Raw genomic sequence first — 24,143 nt, 5'->3', positions numbered from 1 at the left:
TGCAGTGTCAGGCTTTAGCTGTTACTTCACCTTGACTTTTATTAGGAGATTGATCAACTACACTATTGTGTGTGGATTTCCATAGACAGGTTTGTTATTTAAGTGGTATTAATGTATGACTTACAAATGTCTAGCTCTATATATATTTGTTTTAAATCAATGAATTTATGATTTTAACTTAATATTAAGCGTTGGTAATCATCAAAAATATAAGCGGATACTAGCCACACATTTTAATCGTTTATTCGATTGGTGTGTTCGTTAGTTACCCTTTATATAGTAAATATATTAAACATTGTAAGAAAGAGCTTCCAAAATGTCATCTTTGGTAGTCATCATAGAGCATGTTTTAAAATAACTAATAAAGCTTCTTATGTGTAATTCACAATTAAAATATCTAAACAAACATCGGAATTGCTTAACGAACATTACTTCATGTATGTGGTGTTTACAGTAACTATGCAATGGTTAAATGTTGTTAGTATGTTCTTACAAAGGTAATTGGTTATGTAAATAAGTACATACAAACTAACAATCGTGAACGTTTTAATTGGTTAACAATTTATTAAGTAAACTACCTGTTAATTGGGCCAGCCACTCTTCATTCCTATCGCTTTGCTTGATTTAAATCAATAACAGCTCACTGCTGATTTACTGAAAGAAATGTATCGGAAATCTTGAGAAAAACGACCTTCTCAGTAAATGAAACAAAATGTTGACCTCATAAAAAACATTTTGCTGAACTCGTCATTATTCCATATTTAGTAAAAAAAGCGAGGATGATAGTAATTCTAAGATAGTATTCACTATTATAAAACTGTTATGAATTCTTTTACGAAGCAATGAAATTTTTTGTACAGAATTTAAATTTCATTGTTTGTGAAAACTTTGGTAGCGGGGGTGATACTTTCTTAAATACTAAAACCACGCATTGCCAAGGAATAGTAATATCAAGTATTGTCTCCTGTCTTTGTGCGATGTTCCGCATGAAAGAACTGATAAGAAGGATTTTTAAGCACTGCTAGCTTGTAATTATATTACAAGTATGCCTATTCAATATGAAAATACCAATATTTGAATAAAAAACTTTTATTTGAATTCAGTCGTTATACGCTCTTTCATTATAATATCAGTGCACTAGGAAACGATAGAAGACAATGCGACATCGATCTACATGATGGTTTTATGGAGATGATAACGTCAGTATTATACAATGAAATCATGCAAATTTGACAAACATCTCATCATTTTTGGTGGATAAAGTATATATCGTATAAGAAATGCATTTTGTGTAAAATGAACTTTGATAAGCATAAACATTGAATTTGATTGTATACATATCTCTTAGATCCTCTTTATAAGAATGTATATGGAGACAGATTTCATAGAAACTTTCAAAAAATATGTTCATATCTATCAACGTTTATTTTCCTTGTGGAAAGTTCAAAAAATCTCATTTTGTATACAGAATCTGTAAAATAAATTTATATAAATAACTCCATTTTTTCATGTTGCCTAAACAATTAAAAAAGACAGGCGTAAATGTCAACTACATTTTCGACAGATGTTTTGTTAACATGGTTGTTAACATCATTGAAACATCACTTTTTGACGATAGCCTTTGGTAGCATGTTTTTGGATAACACTGGGTAAAATGCAAGTACGGCTTATGTTATGGAAACGTCACGATGACTTCGGAACATTCCGTTAACCCTTTTTGCCTAAAAGTCATGAAAATATTAATATATGTTTATGAAATGCAAACTAACTTAGTTATTTTATAGTATTTCTTGGTAAAGTCCATATAAACAATAGTTACTTTATATTTAACACGCACATGAGTATACAATTATCCTATTTAACAATTGTGGATCAATATACACCCTTAAGATCAACAGCGATGTCGTGAATGGAACAGCATCAGAACGTCTAACGAGGCTGACCTCAAACTAATCAAATTCGTGTAAAATGTAAACCAAATGCTTATTTCAAAGATAATGCTTATTTCCAATTCTAACAAGATCTCTACTGTACATAAGTATGTTAACTTGTGACATTAATTGCTTTATTTGCCCCAAAAGTTTTAAATTATATCGCAAATAAAATAATTATAGACTTCGATTTAAAAAAAAAATGTGAATACGAGTATCTGCTTATAACTGTTAGTGTTTGTTTATAAAAGTAAGAAAAAGTACAATTTCGCATAACGTTACAAACAAAAACTCTGTAAATGAGTCCTTTGAATGTCATGATTTTTTATTTAATATATTACAACTAAAATATTGGTATTTAGAGATTTAAATTTCATATTGTGAGGCTCTTACAAATGAATTGTATAAAACGTGTATTGATCCTGAACAGTGTGCAGTATACAATACCAGGTTATTATGCATGCTTAACTGGGCTCTTATTTTCCATGCTTTAAAGTGGGATAATGACAGAATGGAATTGCAGAGGCTTGTTATTGTATTTTTGATAATTGATGTATAATAAGAGTCTAGCATGTCTTTATATATGTATAAACATGTATATACAAATGATTTTGCAAATTGATCGTAAATAGAATGTTTCATGATACAGAATTACAAGTAATGCTACTTTCGTTATCACCACTGTAATTTAAGGGGGGGGGGGGGCGTAATTTGTTTTATGCAAGCATAAAGTGATAAAAATGTTTAATGGCAATCAAAATGGCGAATTTTGAAGAAAAAGTACCGATTCAGGTTCCAACTTCTGCCAGGTAGGTGAAGTTTTTCTTAAATTTTAAATCCCCCCTGGAATTTTTCTCTTTATCATGTTTCAACTCATCGTCGCAACACATGCTATACTATTACAAGACGTATACAGATTATAAGAGAGTAATATTGAATGATTTTAAATTAATATTTGATCGTCATCAAAATGTAAGAGGGGAATTGCCACTGAGCCTTAAATTGATTTTTCGCATAGTGTTTTTTGTCAGTTCGCCATTATGTAGTAAATAGGTTATACATTGTTAGAATAAAATTTCAAAATGGGAACGTAGATAGTTTAAAGCTTATATTAGCAAATCATTATCACAACATAAAACAGGTAACTTTAAATAATTATAATTTAATAATAATAAATTATATTTATTATTATTATTTTATTACGAAAATGTCAGAATGATTTTAATTTTGTTTTAATAAATCATACAGTAAAATAATTTAGAAGTGGCGCCATGTTAGGCGAGACGCATTTGGCATGCTGTGCTATAACAGCTAATTTTGTGTATTGTGTATAATATATGTGTAATATACAAGAACTATTAATGTCAGTCAGATCTTAATGGGTGAGAGTGGTGTAGTGGTTTAGGAGGTGCTTCCCTCACCCAAATGATAATGGGCTCAATCACCACTAGCAGTACTTTGCCACGGCTTTTTAAAATTAGAAACCAGCAATGGTTTATACCCAAGAAACGGAGTACAGAGTGATTCTATAAGTTATCAGTTTTAATCACAATCGAGATAAAAGAAATTAGTATAAACTGATCAGACCTTATTTGTTTTGTAAAATCCGTATGACTTGATGGTAGCCATTGATAACATGCTTTTTTCAACGGAGAAAAATAATTAAACCTTAAACAGTCTGAGGATAAGTTCAGAGTGTTGAAAATTTAAAAATATCTGATACCTTTTCATATCGCACATACGAGCAAACCGTTACTGTAAATTTAAAAACAAACTACAAAATTATTCCGAAATACTCATGGATGTTCTTTAAATTATACTGTATTGCATGATATCAATGAAGAACAGAGCACGGAATGCGCTTTAGAAATACTGCTTTTGAAACATTTCACAAACCATCGAACATTCCACCGCTTTAATAATAAAACCATCAACTACCAGTACTTATTCAATATGTTCATTTTTTATTAAACAATGACCGTACCATCATTTGAGCTTACTGCAACAACACATTGGAAGTTCATTAATAACCCTTCAATCAAATTTAAAAACTGGTGCTATATAAAAAAGTCATTATTTGGAATTATTGTATTCTAGCCTATACGTGTAATTCGTGTTATGTCGCAATTTTAGATAGAACATAGAACATGAGTTATTTATTGCTAGTCTTGATTCTATAATTAACATTTCTAAATTTAATAATTCTCTTTACACAGTATATGAAATGAAGGTACCTGGAAAGAAGCTTCAATCAAAAGAATCTGCCATCGACGAGAAGTGCTGCAAGCCCTACTATGAGGTGAGGCCTACAGTAAACGGTGAGGGAATCTAGAAACATCCCTTTTGGGTTCATAGTATGATGAAGATTGTGTTATATAAGTTTCAACCATTGACACCTTTTTATTTACTTAATGTTGAGATGCATGCCTATATCTTATCATTTTTTTATAATTCGGCCTAAATGAGAAACATATACGTGGGAAACTATTCTATTTGATTTTTTGACACGAAGTTATTCTTATTCATGATCTGAATGTTATTTGTATCACTTTATTAGAAAAATGTTTTAAGTGTTTTAAAAGGCAGAAACATATCTATATAACGGAACTTGTATCTATAAATCTGATATAAAGTTAGTATTCCTATGTGTGTCGTCCCGTTATGCACGGATATATGGTTATGAGCATATGTCTTTAGTACCCGAAACCTTTGATTATAATTACCAATTGATACATTAGCTAAACTCGTCCCTAAAGGAAGCTATTAAAAGTTTGATAAGCATATATTAAATCGAATGTCTTGTTGAAACTCTGGATAAAGCGGAAGCTCAATTGAATCATGTAAGCATTTACGTTAGGATACATTAGGCGTATATGTTGTGCTATCATTAAAAATGGGTGTAGCAATGGCGAGACTGAGTAATCATAAACTAGTACGTACTCAACACAACTATTTTGCTGCCCGTTCCAAGGCGGTCACCCAAACATTGATGATCTCTTCAATGTATCTTTTCGGTATCTCATTGAGTGTCTGTCGTTAAGTGTGAACTAGGCATTTAACATTTTTCCTCTCAACAGGAAAATCGTTTACTTTTTATCCACTGCGCTTGTTGCTGTGGTTTCCATTGTAATTCTTTATCCCTGAAAAGTATTATATAGTAATAGCTCTGTCCGTTCCTCTGCCCATCACTTACAGCGTTGTCTAAACCATAACTTTCTGGTTATTTGTGTGATTGTTTTTAATAATAAAACAACAGTACAAAACCATTAATAGTTGTATTGCACATACAATTCGCGCTCTTTTCACATAAGGAAAACTAAAGTAATAAGTAAAAGGTATTAACCAGTATATTATTTATGTGTCCTTTTTATCTGTTCTTTTAACAATTCACTGTATTTGTAGAATAATAGTCGAATATTTTATTTTACATTGGTATAAATAAATCGACTTGTGGCGTTACAGGGAACACAATATATATCCAAATGTTAAAAAATGTTCCCTATACGCGCATTATTGTGGCTACCATTCACCTTGAGGCCAAACAATTAAAGGCGCTGACTTTCGTTTTACTTCTGACACAGCTCACACCAATAAAGTAAACCTTTCGTGGAAGAAAGTGTTTCCACCGTAGTTCATTAACGTCTGACCTTCTGACCACTAGCAAGGCTCAATAACTGACTCAGTCAACTTGACTGCTAGTTTTTATCCAACCACATATATTTTGGCAAATGGTACTTCTTACTTGTAAAATGACAAAAATGACTCGCAAAACCTATGTGATATATGATGACATTAAATATCATTACCATACATAGGCTGCAGCTTCATTTTAATACATGCATCCATAACAATATCAAAGTTGGCTCCGTGATCCAGTGAATAACTGTTTTAAATTTAACCTCGAACCCAATACCAACATGACCTGGAGACTGAGGCCAATCAATAGATGACAAAGCCTCATGCCTATGGGAATGGGGGGGGGGGGGGTTATGTTTTTATTTTTATTGTAATGCAAATTTTGTAGACAGCAATACTTAATTTTGACAATATGTTTTATTTAAAGTTATACCATAGTCGAAAGTTTTCCCATATTTCACTTTATACTCTTTTCTTTTCAGATTCATTATTTCTTTAAATTAAGCCATCCGTGTTCTTTACATTTGGTTCATTAACACTGAATAAATATTTATTTACTCATAAAGATGAATAGATCCAAATGTGTCAGCATGACCAGGAAATAAGATTTAAATTATTAATATATTCAGCTAATTTTTTTGATCCAGCAAACATTGAAAATACCAAATATTTATCATCAAAAACCAGTACATTGTTTTTATGATGTACAATATCATTTTGGTTGAAAACTCTATACACCAGTATATCATGATAATCTAGTTGTTACTAACCTTAGAGTGTCCCTTTAGAGTACTAATTGTTTTAAATGTTTCAATCCCTTAAAAAATATCAATTCCAATAATTGATTCATAATTTTCTGAAAAGTAAGAGCAAGGAACAAATTACTATAACATTTTCAGACGCAGATTTGAGAGTAAAGCAGGCATATTAGAAGGCCTTGCGGCGTGGGTGTTGAACACCTATGTTGGGGAGTATGTGGAAAACCTAAACACAGACCAGCTCTCTATTGCTCTGTTGTCAGGTATGCTACATTTACATTTTTTTGTTTCATTAATAAAAAAGGTAGTAGGTTCATGTTACAAAAGGGCCCTTGTTTTACATAGAAATATGAATACAAACAAGCATGCAATCCTTACACTGGCTTGGTTAAACACTTTCCGGGCTGGTTCAAAACTTAGAATTAAAACAGGCACTATAACACCACATATTTTGTAAAGGCAGGTTCTGACTTGTGAATCCAAAGGGTTTATTTTGATAACTGAAAAATACTGCAAAGGCAATGGGTTTTTATTTAAGAAAAAATATGATAGAATACAACTCTCAAGACTCTTCTGTTTAATTTCTGTGTCTTTTGACTAACTTTTACAAATGTTTATAATATTTTAACAGGTGCTGTTGAATTAGAAAACTTGCTTCTCAAAACAAATGCTCTCAGTAAACTTGGACTTCCACTTCAAGTCAAATCTGGTGAGTTGCTTGCAAGAACATTCAGTATTGTCAATATGAACCGACTGCTGTCCAAAGTGGACGGGTTAAAAGGCAATTGGACCAGTTCAAATTTCGATAATAAGTGAATAATAAGTACAGTAAATGGTAGTTGGTTAGTCACATGATTTTACATGTACACTAGTAAAATGAGTCGATAAATATTTTGTTTCATTTTAACAAATCTGATAGTTAATTGTAGTTAAAATCATGCATGGCAGAATATTGTTCACTTCTGCTTTGTGCAAAGAAGTAAATATGTCATATATTCATTTCCATTTTTATATTAGGTTTGCATTTAAATTAACATGAATTTAAACTAGAAACAATATAACTATATTTCATAAACTTCTTAGCTGACGGTTGTTTAATGGTTTATGGTTTATCAGATTCCTGTCCGAAGTTATGCATGTAGTAAACCCTGGGGGATTTCTATAGAACATTATCATCTACTCAGGATTCGGACATTTTCTTGAGTTTATAAGTATATTGGACATATTATAATTATACACCTGGTGAAATATTTTATTTTGGTGTTCAAGAGGTGAAGTATATCGCAATTTTAAAAAGAAACAAACAATTGTTTCTTTTATTTTATGCCTTAAAAAGATTTAATAGTTTATTATTGATTGGTAAAAAACGTGCCAAAGTATATGTAACGTCATTTCAGAAATGGCGTAGTTCAATTGGTGTGACCGTGTCCCAGCCCTATGGAAGCAGACTTTTGATTTGGTATTGAAAGAGGGCTAAAATTTCGAATCAGTGAAAACATTGAAATGTTATTTCATTGTTTGGAACTTTTTATTTTACTGAGAAATCTCTATAAACCATAGAAAAACATATAATAAAAATGATAATAATCTCTGTTTCAGGGTTTATCGGCAAGATCAAACTACAGATTCCTGTTCGACGCATGCACAGTGAACCGTGGGTGATTTCCATAGAACGCCTCTACCTTGTGGCCGGACCACTTATAGAGTACAAGGTGGGTATCAATTATTTGGGGTTGCTGAGTTTTATCCATATAATGAAGGATCATTCTGAAACTTTTCCCAACACATTCTGTGTTTGTTTCTCAGGGCTTTCAGGTAAAGGCTGTAGCCCACAGTGCCCACTATTTTTTCCAAAGCATAACATAATTCAGTAAGGAGAACTCACTTAACAATTTGTTGAAGAATGCGTGATTCTGAAGGATCATGTTAGAGATTGAAATTAATACCGTTATGCTCAGGCTTATAAAATAGTTGTTTGTTAATATATTGCGCTGCTAGGCATGATTTATTGCAAGTGGGTGGCTATTCATGATACAAGATTTTACCCCATCAGGGGACCGGTACATTCATGCTGTAATTCTGAATATTTCTGAAGCTTGGTAGCCATTTTTTAATAACTGGTATTTATAGATCAATAGCTCATTTTCGAGTAGTTAATGGATACGTTCTCAACCTGGCCTTTATTGTGTTTTAATATCAATTTCATACTGCTGTTTGTGGTTAAAGTGGTATTAAAATGTTCCAAAAGTTGACATTGTTTGCATTAGATTTAATATATTTTAGTGAAGAGTTATGGGTTAATACTTTACAGAATATGAGTTTTTGCGGCATTGACTTATGCATATGAAAAACCTCCATAACAGTTGCATACGTATTGTGTTACATATGCCTACCTGAAACATTGGAATATTACGTACAAAAAAGGGGCGGACAGTGACACAAGTGATTCAGAGATATACTATTTTTTACATGGTGTTATTTCTGCATATTCTTTTTTATTGACCAACTAAATCCTTCCTTTTTGAATGTTTTGCTAAGATATGATCAAATACTCAGGTTTGTGTGCCATAATCTCATTATTGTAGGAACATATAGTATTCAGGCTTGTTCAAGGAAACAAATATTTCAGTATGATGAAGAAAAAGAAAAAGCAGCGACTGATGCAAGGAAAACTCAAATGTTAAAAGCCTTAGAAGACAAAATGCAGGTGGGTTGGACACCTTTAAACACTGATTATAATTGTTTACAAGAACCAAGTCAGGTTACGATATTATAGACTCATTTAACATTTCAGTCCTTAGAAATATTGGCTTTTTTGTTGTTTTAGGAGTTGTATCTATAGTAGTTTTAAAGTGTATCAAAGGCGAGGCATTTTGATTTGTGGTTTGGTCATTGTTTGTCTAGGGCCCAATACTTTGTGTCACTTGTGCATCGGTTAAACTGGCAAATAATGGTCATCTTTCTCATCCTTACAAAACATACAATCCTTGCCATGTGTAGCCTTAATCATAAGGTTAGGTAAATAAATGTGGATTCAATTCTTACAGCTAATTATATTTTTGCGATTAATATGGCGAATGAATTGTTTAGCAAAGTAAAACAGAGTAATAAGTTACATAGTGTGAATGTCTCTATACCTGCCAGTGTTGTGCATGTGCAAACTGCTAAATAACCAACATAATAATGACCTTAAGGATATTTGATTGCTGTCTTCATCACAGGCTTTTCTATTGTTTAATCCATTCGACGATACCATTAGAAGAGGCAAGACGATTAACACTTATAATACTAACAGAATGTCTTAACTGTTAAAGAGCATACTATTTTACAACTACTGTATATCATAACAATTTTAGATTCAGAAGACCTACACTGGGACGTCTTGGTTTTCATACGGTACATCTGTACTGGCAAACATACTGGAGAACTTGCAGGTAGGACAACTTGGAATTAAAGTAGGAATGCCTTATTTTGAGTGTATAATAATCATAACATTACTCATTCCGAAAAGATACATGTAAAGCTTACAAATGTAAGCTTGTGTAAGTATTGTGTGTAAACTTAACTTATTTGACATTTTTATTTTGAGTTTGTTTATTTTGCTAGTGGTATTTACATTGCCTTTTAATTGGTGTTGTTTTTCACTTTGCCATGCAGAAAGCTTAAGTTTGGGCAATACCGTATTATACTATGTATAGAACGCACTTTTTTACCCCAGAATGTTGGGGACAATTTGCCTATGTCCTATATTTTGTATTAGGTTTTTGATTTTTTTCTCGAGTCCATTTCAGACCGGTAACTGTGTAACTTTGATTTTTCTTTTGCAACGGATGCACATGAAATTTTGTACAGAAGCTCACAATAATGACAATAGGAACATGTTTAGCCAGTGCTAGCTGTCATATGTATATACATATTTTCCAAGTAGTGCTGTTGTTTGAGGGTTTCTTTTCTTGTTGAATTTGAACTTTACTAACCTGTTGCAATATTTTAGCTCAATGTTAGTGACGTCCATCTGCGCTATGAGGATGCAATAACGAATCCCTCCTGTCCATTTGCGTGTGGAATTGTCATCAAATCATTGACGGCACAGAGTACAGATGACTCATGGGTAAGGAAGGTTTATTGAAATACCTGTAGTTAAACAATATTAAGACAACATAACAACCTACCACTGTCTGTTTGCATTGGGCATTGTAATTAAAGCCTTCGCGGCATATAGTCCAAACAATTCATGGGTAATGAAGGTTTATAGAAATATTTGATTTTAAGCTCACAGATTGACCGTTTTGACAACTTTTTTATTGTTTGTCTTTCAATCAGTTTTTGCGTATATATCATTGATAAATAACTTCAATTAAACACGTATAAAATTCACATTATCCGCATCCGGAAGTAGTGTTGACATGTCAATTTTTGTCTCAATCATCAGCCGCTCTAGAAATCGAGGGACTAAAACTTCCACATTTCTGTGAAAGACTTCAAATGTTGATGGTAAGGAAGTTCATATCTCCAGTTTCAGATTTTAATGGAAGCCACGAATAGAAACTTTTGGTGCCACATCAGTGCTCAAGCTAAAACTAAATAGCTGGGGGGAGAGCCCTGCTATCCTTTTCCAGCACCCTGCTGCCATTTTACTTCGCCCCGCTGTTCCAATTTGTTTGACAGATTATTGCATACTTACAGTTTTGAACCATTTTTTATATTTATTTGACATAATGTCAAGTCACATCAACCTCGCTCATAAGGAAGATGGGCCTTACTAAAACAGCATCCATAGAAATATCTGCTAGCCCTGCTGTCATTAAGTTTAAGTAATAAATTACAATGTACTGTCATATACAACCACTTTCCAGGATCAGAAAGTAAAAATCCTTCTAGTCCAACATGTTCCATAGTGTGATTTTGGATGCAGAAAAGCTATATATCTACATGATTCTGTCATGGGGTCTGTAAAATCATTGTTTAGTCTCTGGTATACCCTCTGTCAACATGAAAACAAAATATCAAGTGGCTTTTTCTTCTTTCACACAGTGGACTGATTGTTCCGAACTTTGTTAAAGTAAAACGTTTTTTATGTCATGGTTATTATCTATGAAGTCTTTATTTATCTGGAAGTTTAATGGACACACTTACTATTATCAGTATATCTAAACAAAATTTGAACCTGTTTAAGATGGACTTGTTTTATTTAAAATTATAAGCACATCATCAAATATTTCACCATTAAAAGTAAACATTGATCTCATCAATCACGCTAATAATTTTAACCAAGTTCTGACCAATCGACACCCTTGTTTTCAGATGCCAAAGTTCGCAGTGTGGTAGATCTTTTTAACAAATTGCTGGATCTACGGGACATCATAATCTATGTTGACACAATGACAATACTTTGAAGTGAAATACTCCTTCAAATACTACCTAAATGTATTTTCAGACACCGAAGTTTGTAAGTCGCAGTGTGGTCGATCTAATGCATAAATTGGTGGATCTGCGGGACTTCTCCATCTACGTTGACACAAATACAACACTGGTGGGAGACCTACCTAGGGATAAGATGGCGGTATGTATTATTTTATTATTAAAAGGCCTAAACAAGATTTTTCTGCTTTGAGGTCCCGGACCATTCTTCGAAAAGGGGCCAACCCTACCGTTTTTATAGTTTTTTGGTTATTTGTAATGTGTGTGTGATTTTACATAGACAATGAAAAACTTTATACTGAAAAATACTTGTATTGTTACATAAACACCATTACCCAATGATGACAATAGCGCTCTTACATTATGCCTGATAAGAAAAACCAAAAAAAAGAAGCTATAAACCCTATTCTTACCCTAACCACAAAAACATTTTTCAACAAGTTTGTGATAGTTTTACTTTTGTCAATGTAATGGCAAGCAAATTTACAGAATACTTTAAGGTACTCAACCCACTAATATAGAATTTTAGATGCCTTGTGATCCCATTTGAGTTGGTATCATTTATTTATGGAAAGGAAAATATATGAGAGCACTGAAAAAATATAACAAGCAAGTTAAAGGTTTGACAACAAATTGATTATGTTGATTTTTCCCCTTTTAGCCAAAATGATGCTATTTTTCCCTTAACAAAGGGCTCTGACACCATGCCCTAAAAATATTGGCCAGCAAATACCAAATGATACCAAAATTACATCGGGTCACATATCTTTGGTAGCCTTGGTACTTTTTCCATTACACATCATACATGATAGCGCAGAAGTCTTATCAGGGTATCAATGATGGGGTTCACAGGGCATCAAATTTAGCATTAAGGTTAATGGAGGTATTAAAGAACTAGCCTGTTTGAGGGTGTGAATCCTTAAAACATTTTTTTCATAATGTATTTGAACAAAGATTTTTTCACCATTATACTCTTCTCATAGAAAATTTACAGTTAAATAAAGATTTTAAGTTTTAATTGTTGGGTCTCAATCTCAGACTCGATATGTTTAACTTCATGTATATGGGTGCATTATATGATTCATGTAAATGTAATAATTGTTCTTATATATATTCCAGGATTCCCTTCAGAGAGAGATGTACATTTCTTCCATAACTAAGCAGTTCAAGGTAGGCTGAGTTGAACTAAGATTTTACTCAACAGAAAATTTGTATTGGAAAAAAACTATTACTGCCAAAGATATTTGAGAACATAAGTATGTTTTTCTCAAATGCAGTAAATTATATTAGAACAATCTTCTACATTGTAAAGGTTAAAAAAAGTTTTCTTATAGAACAACTGAAATGTTATATTTATTATATTACCGTATATTAAATGAACAACTTGTGACAAGCAGTCTTATGTATACTGGGTTATGATGAATAATATGAAAATTGAAATAAATGATACTTAAGTTTGATTTTAGAACAAAATGCAATATTTCATTATTTGATTCAAGACAATTTACTAATACTTTAAAAGCTGAAAATGACCTTTTAATACAATTTGTGAGAATTATAATGCTCTTGTTTGGGGTAAAATATGGAAAAACAACAACATTTTATGCTTTCCAGGACCATGAATATATCCTTTCACCGGTATCAGCCAGTGCCAAGATCAAACGCCACACAACTGCCCTACCCTTGCGGAACCTTGCCTCACCTCGCAATGCCATCGACTTTACACTGGAAAACATGGCCTTCTCTGTGAGCGAAGACCAGTATCGAAGCATTGTGTTGCTTCTACGGGAGTTTGATAAATATGAGCAGAGTAAGCACTACAGGAAATGGAGACCGCAGTGTCAGCTGCATAAAAAGTGAGTGTAAAATTGAAATAATTAAATGTTAATTCAGTCATCGAAAGTAGACTTATGGATGATCAAGCCCAAATTCTTAGGGATTGCTTGTCATCAAATTTTTAAACAGACCCTGCTATTTAAAATTCATAATTTGAGCAAGCCCGGAAGTGTTAATTTTGACAAATGTAAATTAATCAATTGTGGGTATAGAAGTTGTGAGACACATTAAAAAAAATAATGAGCCTCCTGCAGCTATTCGTATACTACTCATGGCTGTGAATGGTTTTCCCTTCACCCTACCTATCCAATAAAATGCTTAAAAAAATATTTTAGAAATTGCCAAAAATGCCACCACCTCTCCCATAATCTTATGAAGATCAGCAACTTCTTAAAGGAAATGTTGCAGATTTATATCTTGTCTGTTGACAAAGAAAAAAGAGTCAAGGTATTGTCATAGACTTGGTGTTGTCAGTTTCATCATTATCAACATTGGGCAAAAACTTGGCTATAAAGATGTTCAACTGAAATTTGGTACGCATGTTGCTAGAACAAGGACTCTAGCGTTGGCTTAAGTTATTGTTGTATTATGCCCCTTTCCTTATGAAACAAACAAAAACTACATACAAGTGTTATCTCCCTGGAGCTCTTTTTCTGGCATAGATGAATGAAAAACACAACTTTTTCAATTAATATTAAGTTTTATTAAAGCTGCACTCTCACAGATTGACCGTTTTGACAACTTTTAAACAAAAAACGGTGATATAATACTGGTGATAAAATATTATTATAATATTAAATAATACCTTAATATTTACCTTCGAAAATTAATGTTTGATGGCTAAAAGCATTACCATTACTTCAAGATTATTTTTTTCGGCGGTGTTCCAAACCATTAAGATCTTTTCTATTGTGATATATCTTAAAATGACTGAATTGAAAGCATTGATGGCCAAATCAGCTGATTCTGAGACAAAAAAAAATTAAAAAAATTGCCAAATTGGTCAATCTGTCAGAGTGCAGCTTTAAAGTCGTAAATTTATAATTTTCAAAACATATTTCAGTGCAAAAGTGTGGTGGAAATTTGCCATTGATGCAAAGTTGTGGGAGATTCATGAATGTAACAAACGGCTAACGAAATCATTCCTCTCTCAACGATGCAAAGATGTCGTGTTATATGTGAAACTCTATACTGCTTATATGAAGAAGGAATTTTTTGATGCAACAATGAAGGTTTGTATCATTTTGAAATTACAGTTATTCATTTTCTACAATTCTCGAAAATAGTGAGCTAGTGAGCTATTGTGATCGGTCAATGTCCGGCGTCTGTCGTCCGTGGTCCGTCGTTCGTCGTCCGGCGTCAACAATTGGTTATAATCATCTTCTTCTCCTAAACCGCTTGGACAATTTTGATGAAACTTCAAAGGAATGATCCTTGGTTGGTGCTTTTTCAAAACTTTTCAAAGAAATGAATTTAATGCAGAACTCTGGTTGCCATGGCAACCTAAAGGAAAATGTCAACAATTGATTAAAATCATCTTCTTCTCTTTAACCGCTTGGACAATTATAATGAAAGTTCATAGGAATTATCCTTGTTTGGTGTTTTCTCAAAATTGTTCAAAGAAATGAATTTCATGCAGAACTCTGGTTGCCATGGCAACCTCAAGGAAAATGTCAACAATTGGTTATAATCATCATCTTCTCCTAAACCCCTTGGACAATTTTGATGAAACTTAATAGGAATGATCCTTTGTTGGTGGTTTTTCAAAATTGTTCAAAGAAATGAATTCCATGCAGAACTCTGGTTGCCATGGCAACCTAAAAGAAAACGTTAACAATTGGTCATAATCATTATCTTCTCCTAAACCCCTTTTACAATTTTAATGAAACTTCATAGGAATGATCCTTGGTTGGTGCTTTTTCAAAATTGTTCAAAGAAATGAATTCTATGCAGAACTCTGAGTGCCATGGCAACCTCAAGGAAAATGTCAACAATTGGTTATAATCATCATCTTCTCCTAAACCCCTAGGACAAATGTAATGAAACTTCATAAAAATGATCTTTGGTTGGTGCTCTTTCAAAATTGACATGGCAACCTAAAGGAAAAATAACAAAACTTTTTGTCGCAAATTCTATGAAGCCTAGTGCTTAAATATTTGGTGTGCAACATTGTTGATTGGTTATCTACAATGTTTATTCAAAGTATGCCCCTGGAAAAAAATTGACCTCTCCCTGTGGGTTACAAGTTCATTATAAAACCATTTTGTTAAAATCTGATAGTTATGTAAAGTTTACTCTTGAAGCACGGGCAGCAAGTCTCGCTATATGGTCTCCCTTTGTTGGCTATTCCACTACTTTCTATTTTTAGTAACTAGGAAATAGATTTTAAATTTTATTAAGTCTTCAACATAGTCATGTCTGACGTAATTTTTGTTCTTTTTAAGGTTCATAGATTCAATTATTATACCCTTTATTCTTTAGAAGAAATTTTCAGAGGCAATTTAAAATAAGTTGCCATATGAATTTGACACGTAATGGCATGATAAACTTTTCATGTACTTGTTCATAGGTCAATGTCACTTTCGGGGGCATTCGTCAGATACTGTGACAGCTCTTGTTCAATATTCTTTGAAAACAAGCTATATTGATAACAAAGTTTAAGCTCTTTTACTCAGGTGAGCGATTTAGGGCCATAATGGCCCTCTTGTTTGTATTACTAATGTCTGGAGGTTCATGACCAAGTGTCAAAACATACCATAGTATTAATGGTTTTAGTTCTCAATTATAACATTATTATTTATTTATATTATTGCATTTAAACATAAAACCCATCACCAGAAAAGCAATATTGAGAAATATCATAGGAGGTTCCTATTCGTGTTTTGCTTCTCAAACTTTGAACAATTTTTTTAAATGGGACGGTACAATTTAAAAGTGCCTTCCTGGTTCGGGCTGTTTGTTCAAATAAAAGTTTTATTTATTTTTTAACCAAAATATCATATGCTTTGTGCATGGATAAAACAATATTGGCCTTTATATATGTTCTTTTTTCAATTTATATGTACGTGGCCACAAATTCACCAGTTAAAAAAGCCTCAAAATATAACTAATATTTTTCATCTGTACACAAATTTATATGTTTTTTTGTTTTGTTTTAATCAATAAAGTCAAATGAGTTAAACATAATAGCGCATTCAAATATTTGTTTTGCATCAACTTATATTGTGCCCCTTTAATACTATTAAAGGTTTTAGATTTTAATGTTTGCAGGCAAAGCAAGAGAGAATCGAAAAAGAATTTAGTTTTGATGAGCTTAAAATACTGAGGGAGCTTGTTTATAGGAACTTGAGGATCAAAGCTTCAAAGGTTTGTCATTTATTTAAAATTTATAATATACTTGCAGAGATTCTAAAAGATCTCAATCACGCGTGGAAATACTAGTATGAAAAGAATTTGTTACAGATATTTAAGAAGGCAGTGTCAATTTACCAATAACATTGAATAATCATGTTTTGCTTCCAGTGCATACAGTAGGTTGATCATATTAAAACATGTTTTGATCACTATGTAATTGTACTGTTTGATTAATCATTTGCAGCATATGTCAGGTGTTGTAAACATTTGCAGATATGCTTACAATTTAAAAAAAAGTTTTCAAAGATGCCATGCCTATGCAATATTACATGCAAAGTCTCTTTTCACTTTATGACTCTCACTAAGGCATTGTCAACAGCTGGGGGTATTACTTAATTACAGTGACATCTTTTATTATTTTTAGTCACCTTCTCCTGAACCAGAAAAACCGAAAGCCAAACCACAATATGTTGCCCCATCTCCACCCCTAGAGGAAAAAAGTATTCTACAACGGTGGTTTCCTGGGTGGGGTGGCTGGTATGGAGGCAAGGTTGAGGCTCCAGTGCGAGCGAGCAGTGATGTTGGAACTTCAAAAGTCTTGGTTCAAGGGTCACAGGATGATAACGTTAAGGAACCTCCGCCACCAAAGATCTCTAAGTCTGAGCTCGGTGAGTATGTTTTTATGCACGTTCAAAGTTATCACTTAATTTGCAATATTGATTAATCATACAACTCAATATCTTCTTCTATTTCTACATGCAGTTATTGAGTTATTGCACTGGGTGAAAAATTTTGTAAGTCAATCGATTTTAGTTTATTGTTTGCTTATAATGTAAACACATACAGAAACATTGGTAAATTAACATTCATATTGGTAGCAAGTTTCTATGTGATAAATTCAAGCTTCAAATAGAATATTTTGTTTTGCCTAAAAAATACTCTATTTAACACAGAGCAAGAACTGGAAGTTGTCATTGACGATGTGTTGAGAGGTGGTGAAGATGACAGATCAGTTTTGAAACGTGACGTTGTGTTCGCACAATTAAACTTTTGTCTAAATACTGGATCACTGAGAGTGCTGGGAAATTCGAATAAAACTCCAACAGGTTTGTAATGTATCTCTTGTGAAGAGGGTAGGGATGGTGGGGAGCAATTCTAGATTAAGATATATTTTTCTAAAAATATTACTAGATTACTGAAGGTGCAGGGTAGTACAACTGACAGGACTGTTGTTCACCATCCCGCTTTGAAACAGTTTTGATATTATTTTAGGTCTTTCGATTGCTCATAATATCGCATTTCAATTATAAGGATTATTTTTGTTGTCATATTAAATAGATTTCTGTTTGAAAATATCCTTGAAATGAAGAAGAAATTAAATTGATTGCTCCACAGAGTAGGCTGTAAAAATAAATTATTGATAAAGCACAAAACAAATCAATTACATAAACATGTGTTTCATAAAACAAGCTAACATGTCATAAGAAAGGATTGTGTTCAACACAAAGAAATTGAAATTAAAATTTAATAAATATTCTCCATTATCACATTCAGAGATGTATTCGTTTTTACCAACAGGAGACCGGCTAAGCCACAGCATTATGAAGCTGGAAGGTTCGGCCATTAAGATGATGTTTGAATCGCGACCCCGTAGTTCTGGGCTCACATTTGGGCTCAGTGTTGGCGGTCTCCAGCTATTGGACAAGATGACAGAAGGAACATTGTTCCCAGTTTTAATTGGCTGTCAGAAAAAGGTTTGTTTATGTTTTTTTATCAATTTTCCATTTCGATGTTGCTCTAATGAATTGTTAGATTAAGGTGGATGCAAACAATTGAGATTCTTCAGTCATTTTATTAAGCAAAACTTGGATCAATAAAATCAACTCTTTAATTTATAGTATGTGTGTTTTTCAAGGAAAAAAAACTTCAAAGGTGTTGTCATATTTGGACTTAACTTGGTACACATGTTGCAAGCGACAATATGGACATGTACAGCAAGGCCCATAACTCTGAGTCTAATGTAAATATTCAGACGAGTGTTTGAAATGGATACTTTCATTACCGAATTGCTTTATAGATATCAGATGCTAGATACATGTGTATGGTAGATCATTTTACAGCGCAATCTACATTTGAACATCATTCGACCTTGTTCATGAATGTTTCATCTATAATCATACTCAATTTCAGGAGAGATTTGGCAACATAAGATACGGCGGGTTTCAAAGGGGAGCTGGCTTCACTGAAGTTCATGAGGAGACAGATAGGAAACTGTTTGAGTTCAAGTATGAGAAAAACCCACTGGGAACCAGTGCAAACTATAGGTAAGAACCAGGCTTTAACTATGAAATTGCCAGGCTGCTAAGCTACTTTAGTATGTGCCATGAAAGGATTTTACATAATTCTGAAAAAAAATGCTAGTAGGTGAGTTTCATTTTTTTTGTTGCTCTAATGCAAAGTAGTCACTTTTACTGAATAACTTGGTCCTGTTTTATCAGCATCCTCAACTTTCCAATTAATAACGTTTGAACAACTTTAATAGAGTCTGCATAACTGCTATGCATGGTCATGGTCGGATGGGTCAGTAGGTCAATTGTCATGGTTATGATGACTTTTAATTAAAAAAAAATATTGGTGCTCCAGAAAGGTGACACATTCGATTTTTGAAAACTTCTTGTGGGTGAAATCCAGCTACAAAATTGACTGACAAAATGTGTGGTAAAGTTTTTTAAATTGTGCAAACAAATGAAATTCAAAGACTGTTATTGTCAGAAAGTCACAAATATTTTGTATTATACTCTAAGATGTCTTTATTATAGGAATAAAAAAAATATGGCTGAAATTAAATTCTTATATTACTCTTAGTAAAGAATTATAATTGTTGCACCATGTTTTAATATATACTATAAATCCAATTTCAGTAAAGAAGGCCGTTTTTTTAATTTTGATAATTCCGATAGTATGTACTGTAACTATAATTACGAAATCTGCAACATTTACATTTCCTTACAGGTTCAGAATTTATTCAGAGCCACTGGACATTGTTTACAACAAGCCAGCCTTCATGAAAGTGAAAGATGTCTTTTCCTCCCGAAATACCTACAAGGCCAAGAAAAGTGCACCCACCCTCTCTGGTAAAATATTAACATCGATTTTAAACAGCTGCACATATTTCAATAAGCTTGAACAGTTGATGTTACTTGCAAAGCAGTTTTATGTTACCAGTTCAGAGTGTAGAGTGGTCTAGTGGTTATTGTTGTTTGCATCTCACTTCAGAGGTTGTAAGTTTGATGCCGAACAGGGTGAGTCATCTAGTTGTATTGGTGTCCGCCTCTTACTGCAGAAATTGTAAGTTCGATCCTCACTAGGGTGGGAGTGGTCTTGCGGTAAAAGTGTCTACCTCAAGTGGTCATGGGTTTGATTCCCACTATGATTAGAGTGGTATTTTAGTGTCTGTCTATCACCAAAGAGGTTGTGAGCTCAATCCCAACCAGGGTGAGAGTGATCTAGTGTTATTGGTGTCTACCCATCACTGCAGAGGTTGTGAGTTTGATCGCTACCAGGATGAGAGTGGTTTAGCTGTATTTGTGTCAACCTTACACCTAATAGTCATTCGGTTTTAACTAATCCAGGGAGAGAGTGGTCATGTGTCTGCCTATCATCAAAGATGTTGTGGGTGAGATCCCGAACAGGAGTACTTTCTCATGTTTTTTTTTAAAATGGGCGCCAGTATCACACTTTTGGTTTTTGCCCAGGAAATAGAATTGAGCATGATTCTAGAAGCTTTGAACTTTCTACACAATTTAGCTAAGAAGTTAAACTGACTTGTTTAATTGTTTGAAGTTAGTATTAACTGACTTTTTTTAATTTTTTTAAGCTACTGTTAGTATAAATATACTTTTTTGATTGTTTGAAGTCCGTATTTGCTGACTAGCTCCGCTGTTAATTTACTAACAGTAATTCACTAATTGTCCAGTTTTAAGTTTTGCTTTGGTTCAAGAGGTACAAGTGAGATATATATGGAGATGTACATGTATGTACATGATAACATGTAAGATATAAAAGAGATTCATTCTACACATTTCTATGCAATAAAAAATTTCATTGTTTAAGAAAATAGCTATTTCCTTTTGTGATATGACATATAAAACACGTACATGTACTGATGTGTTATCTTTCTATACAGATGCCCGTCGTCAGTATGAGACACTTAAAAGGCAAACACAGAAGGACATCAAGAATACTTTCAGTGAAATACTTGAAGGATCAAAGAAGGTATTCGTTACTTTTATTGTGGTAAATCAAATCTAAATAAACATGTACATTTATGGAGTGTTTTAGGCAGGTTTTAAAAAAATGGGGTGCTGCAAAAGAGGAACAGGGTGCTGCAAAAGAGGGACAAGGGCAGGAAAGGGCAAACTGTATTGGCTGTGGGGATTTTGAGCATAATGAATTTGACTAAAAAGTTAGGAAATATGTATTATTGATGTCGAATTGAAGTTTTAATCAAAACAAAAGAATTATTTGACAGTATTAAGCATTTCAAGTATGAAGGTAGATGGGTGCCAATGCTGGTCTCAATGAGGGCTCTTAATAACTCTTTATATATACTGTTATATGTTATTCAGGTTAAAAGATGGGAAATAGAGTTGGACGTAGCGGCTCCATTGATCATTCTACCTGAAATATTCACAAATGACAACACAAACATGATAGTTGTGGATCTGGGGCATATGAACTGCTACAATACTCGGAAAGTCACACCAGAGAGTGAGAGCACTGGTAATAATGATGATGAGGCACAGTACTAGAAGTAGTTTACCATAATTATGTCTCCCCCATTCATGAGGAGACATATTGTTTTTGCCCTGTCCGTCAGTCAGTCCGTCAGTCAGTCAGTCCGTCAGTCAGTCAGTCAGTCAGTCAGTCAGTCAGTCAGTCAGTCAGTCAGTCAGTCAGTCAGTCAGTCAGTCAGTCAATCAGTCAGTCAGTACGTCAAACCTCATTTCCACGCAATAACTAAAGCAAGCTTGCACCCAGGAACTTCATATTTGGTATGCTAGTTGGTCATGACCAGACGACGATTTTGAGATCACTAGGTTAAAGGTCAAGGTCATGTGACCTTGAGGTTTAGAAACGGTTTCCGCTCAATAACTAAAGATTCTTTGGGCCCAGGAACTTGATGATTGGTATGCAAGTTGTTAATGACTAGTAGATGACACCTATTGATTGTGATCAAAAGGTAAAAGGTCAAGGTACCTTTCAGGTAAAAAAACGATACTTTGCCAGTGACCTTAATCTTAAAAATGCTTTCTGCTCAATAACTAAAGGTCGCTTGTACCCATGAACCTAATATTTGGTGTACAAGATGGTCATGACTAGCAGATGACTCTTATTGATTTTGAGATCAATTGGTTAAAGGACAAGGTCACCGTCACCTTGAGGTAAAAAAGGGTGTCCGCTCAATAACTAAAGATCGCTTGCCCCAAGGAACTTTATACTTAGTATACTAGTTGGTCATGACTAATTGATGACCCCTATGGATTTTAAGATCACTAGGTTAAAGGTGAAGGTCGCCGTGACCTTGAGGTAAGAAATGGTTTCCTTAAGGTCATTTGGGTCTAGGAACTTCAAACTTAATATGTTTGTTGTTCATGACTAGAAGATGACTCCTATTGATTTTGAAATCAAAATGTCAAAGGTCATCGTTTTCAGGCAAAAAAACGATATTTTGGCGGTGACCTTAAGCTTTAAAATGGTTTCTGCTCAATAACTTAAGAACACTTGTATCCAGGAATTTCATACTTTGTATGCTAGTTGGTAATGACTAGTTGATGACTCCTATTGATATTGAGATCAAAAGGTCAAAGGTCAATGTCAAAGTGACCTTGAGGTGAAGAAACAGTTTCTGTTCAATAACTAAATAACGCTTGCACCCAGAAACTTCATACTTGGTATGCTAGTTGGTCACGTCTAGTAGATGACCCTGTTGATTTTGAGATCACAAGGTCAAGGTCGCAGTAGATATTCACTATTTAATACGGCTGAATAAACCAAACCACACTGTTGGTTCGTCTCCAGTCCAAAATTACAAATTTCATGTTTTTCTTTTTTTTTTCAGATACGACCACACAATGGGAGACAAGCGCTTTTTCAAAAAAGCAATCTCAATTTTATTCAGGAACTGCTTTTATGTGTATCTATATTTAAACTGCTTCAATCTTGAGAGTACAATCCTATATTCACAGTATCAAAATATACACAGTTTTTCTCTCTTCTAAACACGGACAATCTTGGCAGGTAATTATCCCAACATAAAAAAACTTACACCCTTTCTGATTATTCAAGCCTTAGGCCGAAATTTGTGTAAAACCTATCATTTAGAAGGTTTTCATCCCTTTTTGTCGGTCGGTAGGTTGGTCGGTCTGTCCGTTGGTAGACCAAAACTTTTCCGATTGATAACTCGACAATTCAGAAACTATAGTCATCAAATTTGACATGAAGGTTGGACCTGACCAGTAGATGACCCATATTTAAGGGTTCATCGGGTCAATGGTCAAGGTCACATGGATCTTTAATGGGAAATGGTTGTAAAATCTTGTCCGAGTTATAATTCAACAATACCTGAACCTATGGTTATCAAACTTTATATTGAGGCTGGTCCTGACCAATAGATCACCTCTATTTATTTAACGGGTCTTCAGATGAAAGTTCAAGGTAGCAGTGACCTTGAATGCTAAAAGGTTGTCCTAGTGATAAATCGACAATGCCTGCACCTATGGCCCTAAAACTTTAATTAAAGGTTTGGGCCTGACCAGTATATGACCCCTATTGATTTTAGGGGTCATCGGGTCAAAGGTCATGGTCACAGTGACCTTGAACACAAACCTGACAATTCCTGGACCTAAGGTCATCAAACTTAACATTTTCGTTGGGCCTGACCAGTAGATGACCCCTATAAGTCAAAGAATAAGGTCACAGTGACCTTTTACGCGAAAAGGTTGACAAAACCTTTGTGTAGTGATAACTCTACAATGCCTTGGCCTTTGGTCATAAAACATTACATGGAGGCTGGGCCTGACTAGAAGATGAACCCTTTGATTCTAGGGGTCATCAGGTCAAAGGTCACAGTTAACCTTGAATGCAAATTGGTTGTCGATCATTGACAATGCATGCACCCTTGGCCCTATAACTTGACTTGGAGGTT

At 33.7% G+C, this 24,143-nt stretch overlaps 1 protein-coding gene across 1 annotated transcript in view; it reads left to right on the top strand.

The window, feature by feature from the left end:
- The window catches only part of LOC128238435 (intermembrane lipid transfer protein VPS13D-like), a 25,434-nt gene continuing 1,291 nt past the window's right edge, over positions 1-24,143 (top strand). The window contains exons 1-21 of the mRNA XM_052954356.1: positions 1-89; positions 4,148-4,230; positions 6,467-6,588; positions 6,957-7,034; positions 7,925-8,037; positions 8,955-9,032; positions 9,682-9,759; positions 10,320-10,436; positions 11,763-11,888; positions 12,866-12,916; positions 13,361-13,602; positions 14,646-14,814; positions 16,853-16,948; positions 17,361-17,604; positions 17,890-18,042; positions 18,515-18,690; positions 19,127-19,260; positions 19,949-20,070; positions 21,123-21,211; positions 21,565-21,718; positions 23,058-23,236. Coding sequence (XP_052810316.1) covers positions 4,226-4,230; positions 6,467-6,588; positions 6,957-7,034; positions 7,925-8,037; positions 8,955-9,032; positions 9,682-9,759; positions 10,320-10,436; positions 11,763-11,888; positions 12,866-12,916; positions 13,361-13,602; positions 14,646-14,814; positions 16,853-16,948; positions 17,361-17,604; positions 17,890-18,042; positions 18,515-18,690; positions 19,127-19,260; positions 19,949-20,070; positions 21,123-21,211; positions 21,565-21,718; positions 23,058-23,146 — 2,436 coding nt within the window. The 5' untranslated portion in view covers positions 1-89; positions 4,148-4,225 and the 3' untranslated portion in view covers positions 23,147-23,236. The remainder of the gene's footprint in view (positions 90-4,147; positions 4,231-6,466; positions 6,589-6,956; positions 7,035-7,924; positions 8,038-8,954; positions 9,033-9,681; positions 9,760-10,319; positions 10,437-11,762; positions 11,889-12,865; positions 12,917-13,360; positions 13,603-14,645; positions 14,815-16,852; positions 16,949-17,360; positions 17,605-17,889; positions 18,043-18,514; positions 18,691-19,126; positions 19,261-19,948; positions 20,071-21,122; positions 21,212-21,564; positions 21,719-23,057; positions 23,237-24,143) is intronic.

The sequence above is a fragment of the Mya arenaria genome, chromosome 6 (genome assembly GCF_026914265.1).
Source record: "Mya arenaria isolate MELC-2E11 chromosome 6, ASM2691426v1".
In the NCBI taxonomy this organism is placed as follows: Eukaryota; Metazoa; Mollusca; class Bivalvia; order Myida; family Myidae; genus Mya; species Mya arenaria.
This window is presented reverse-complemented; position numbering and strand designations above follow the sequence as displayed.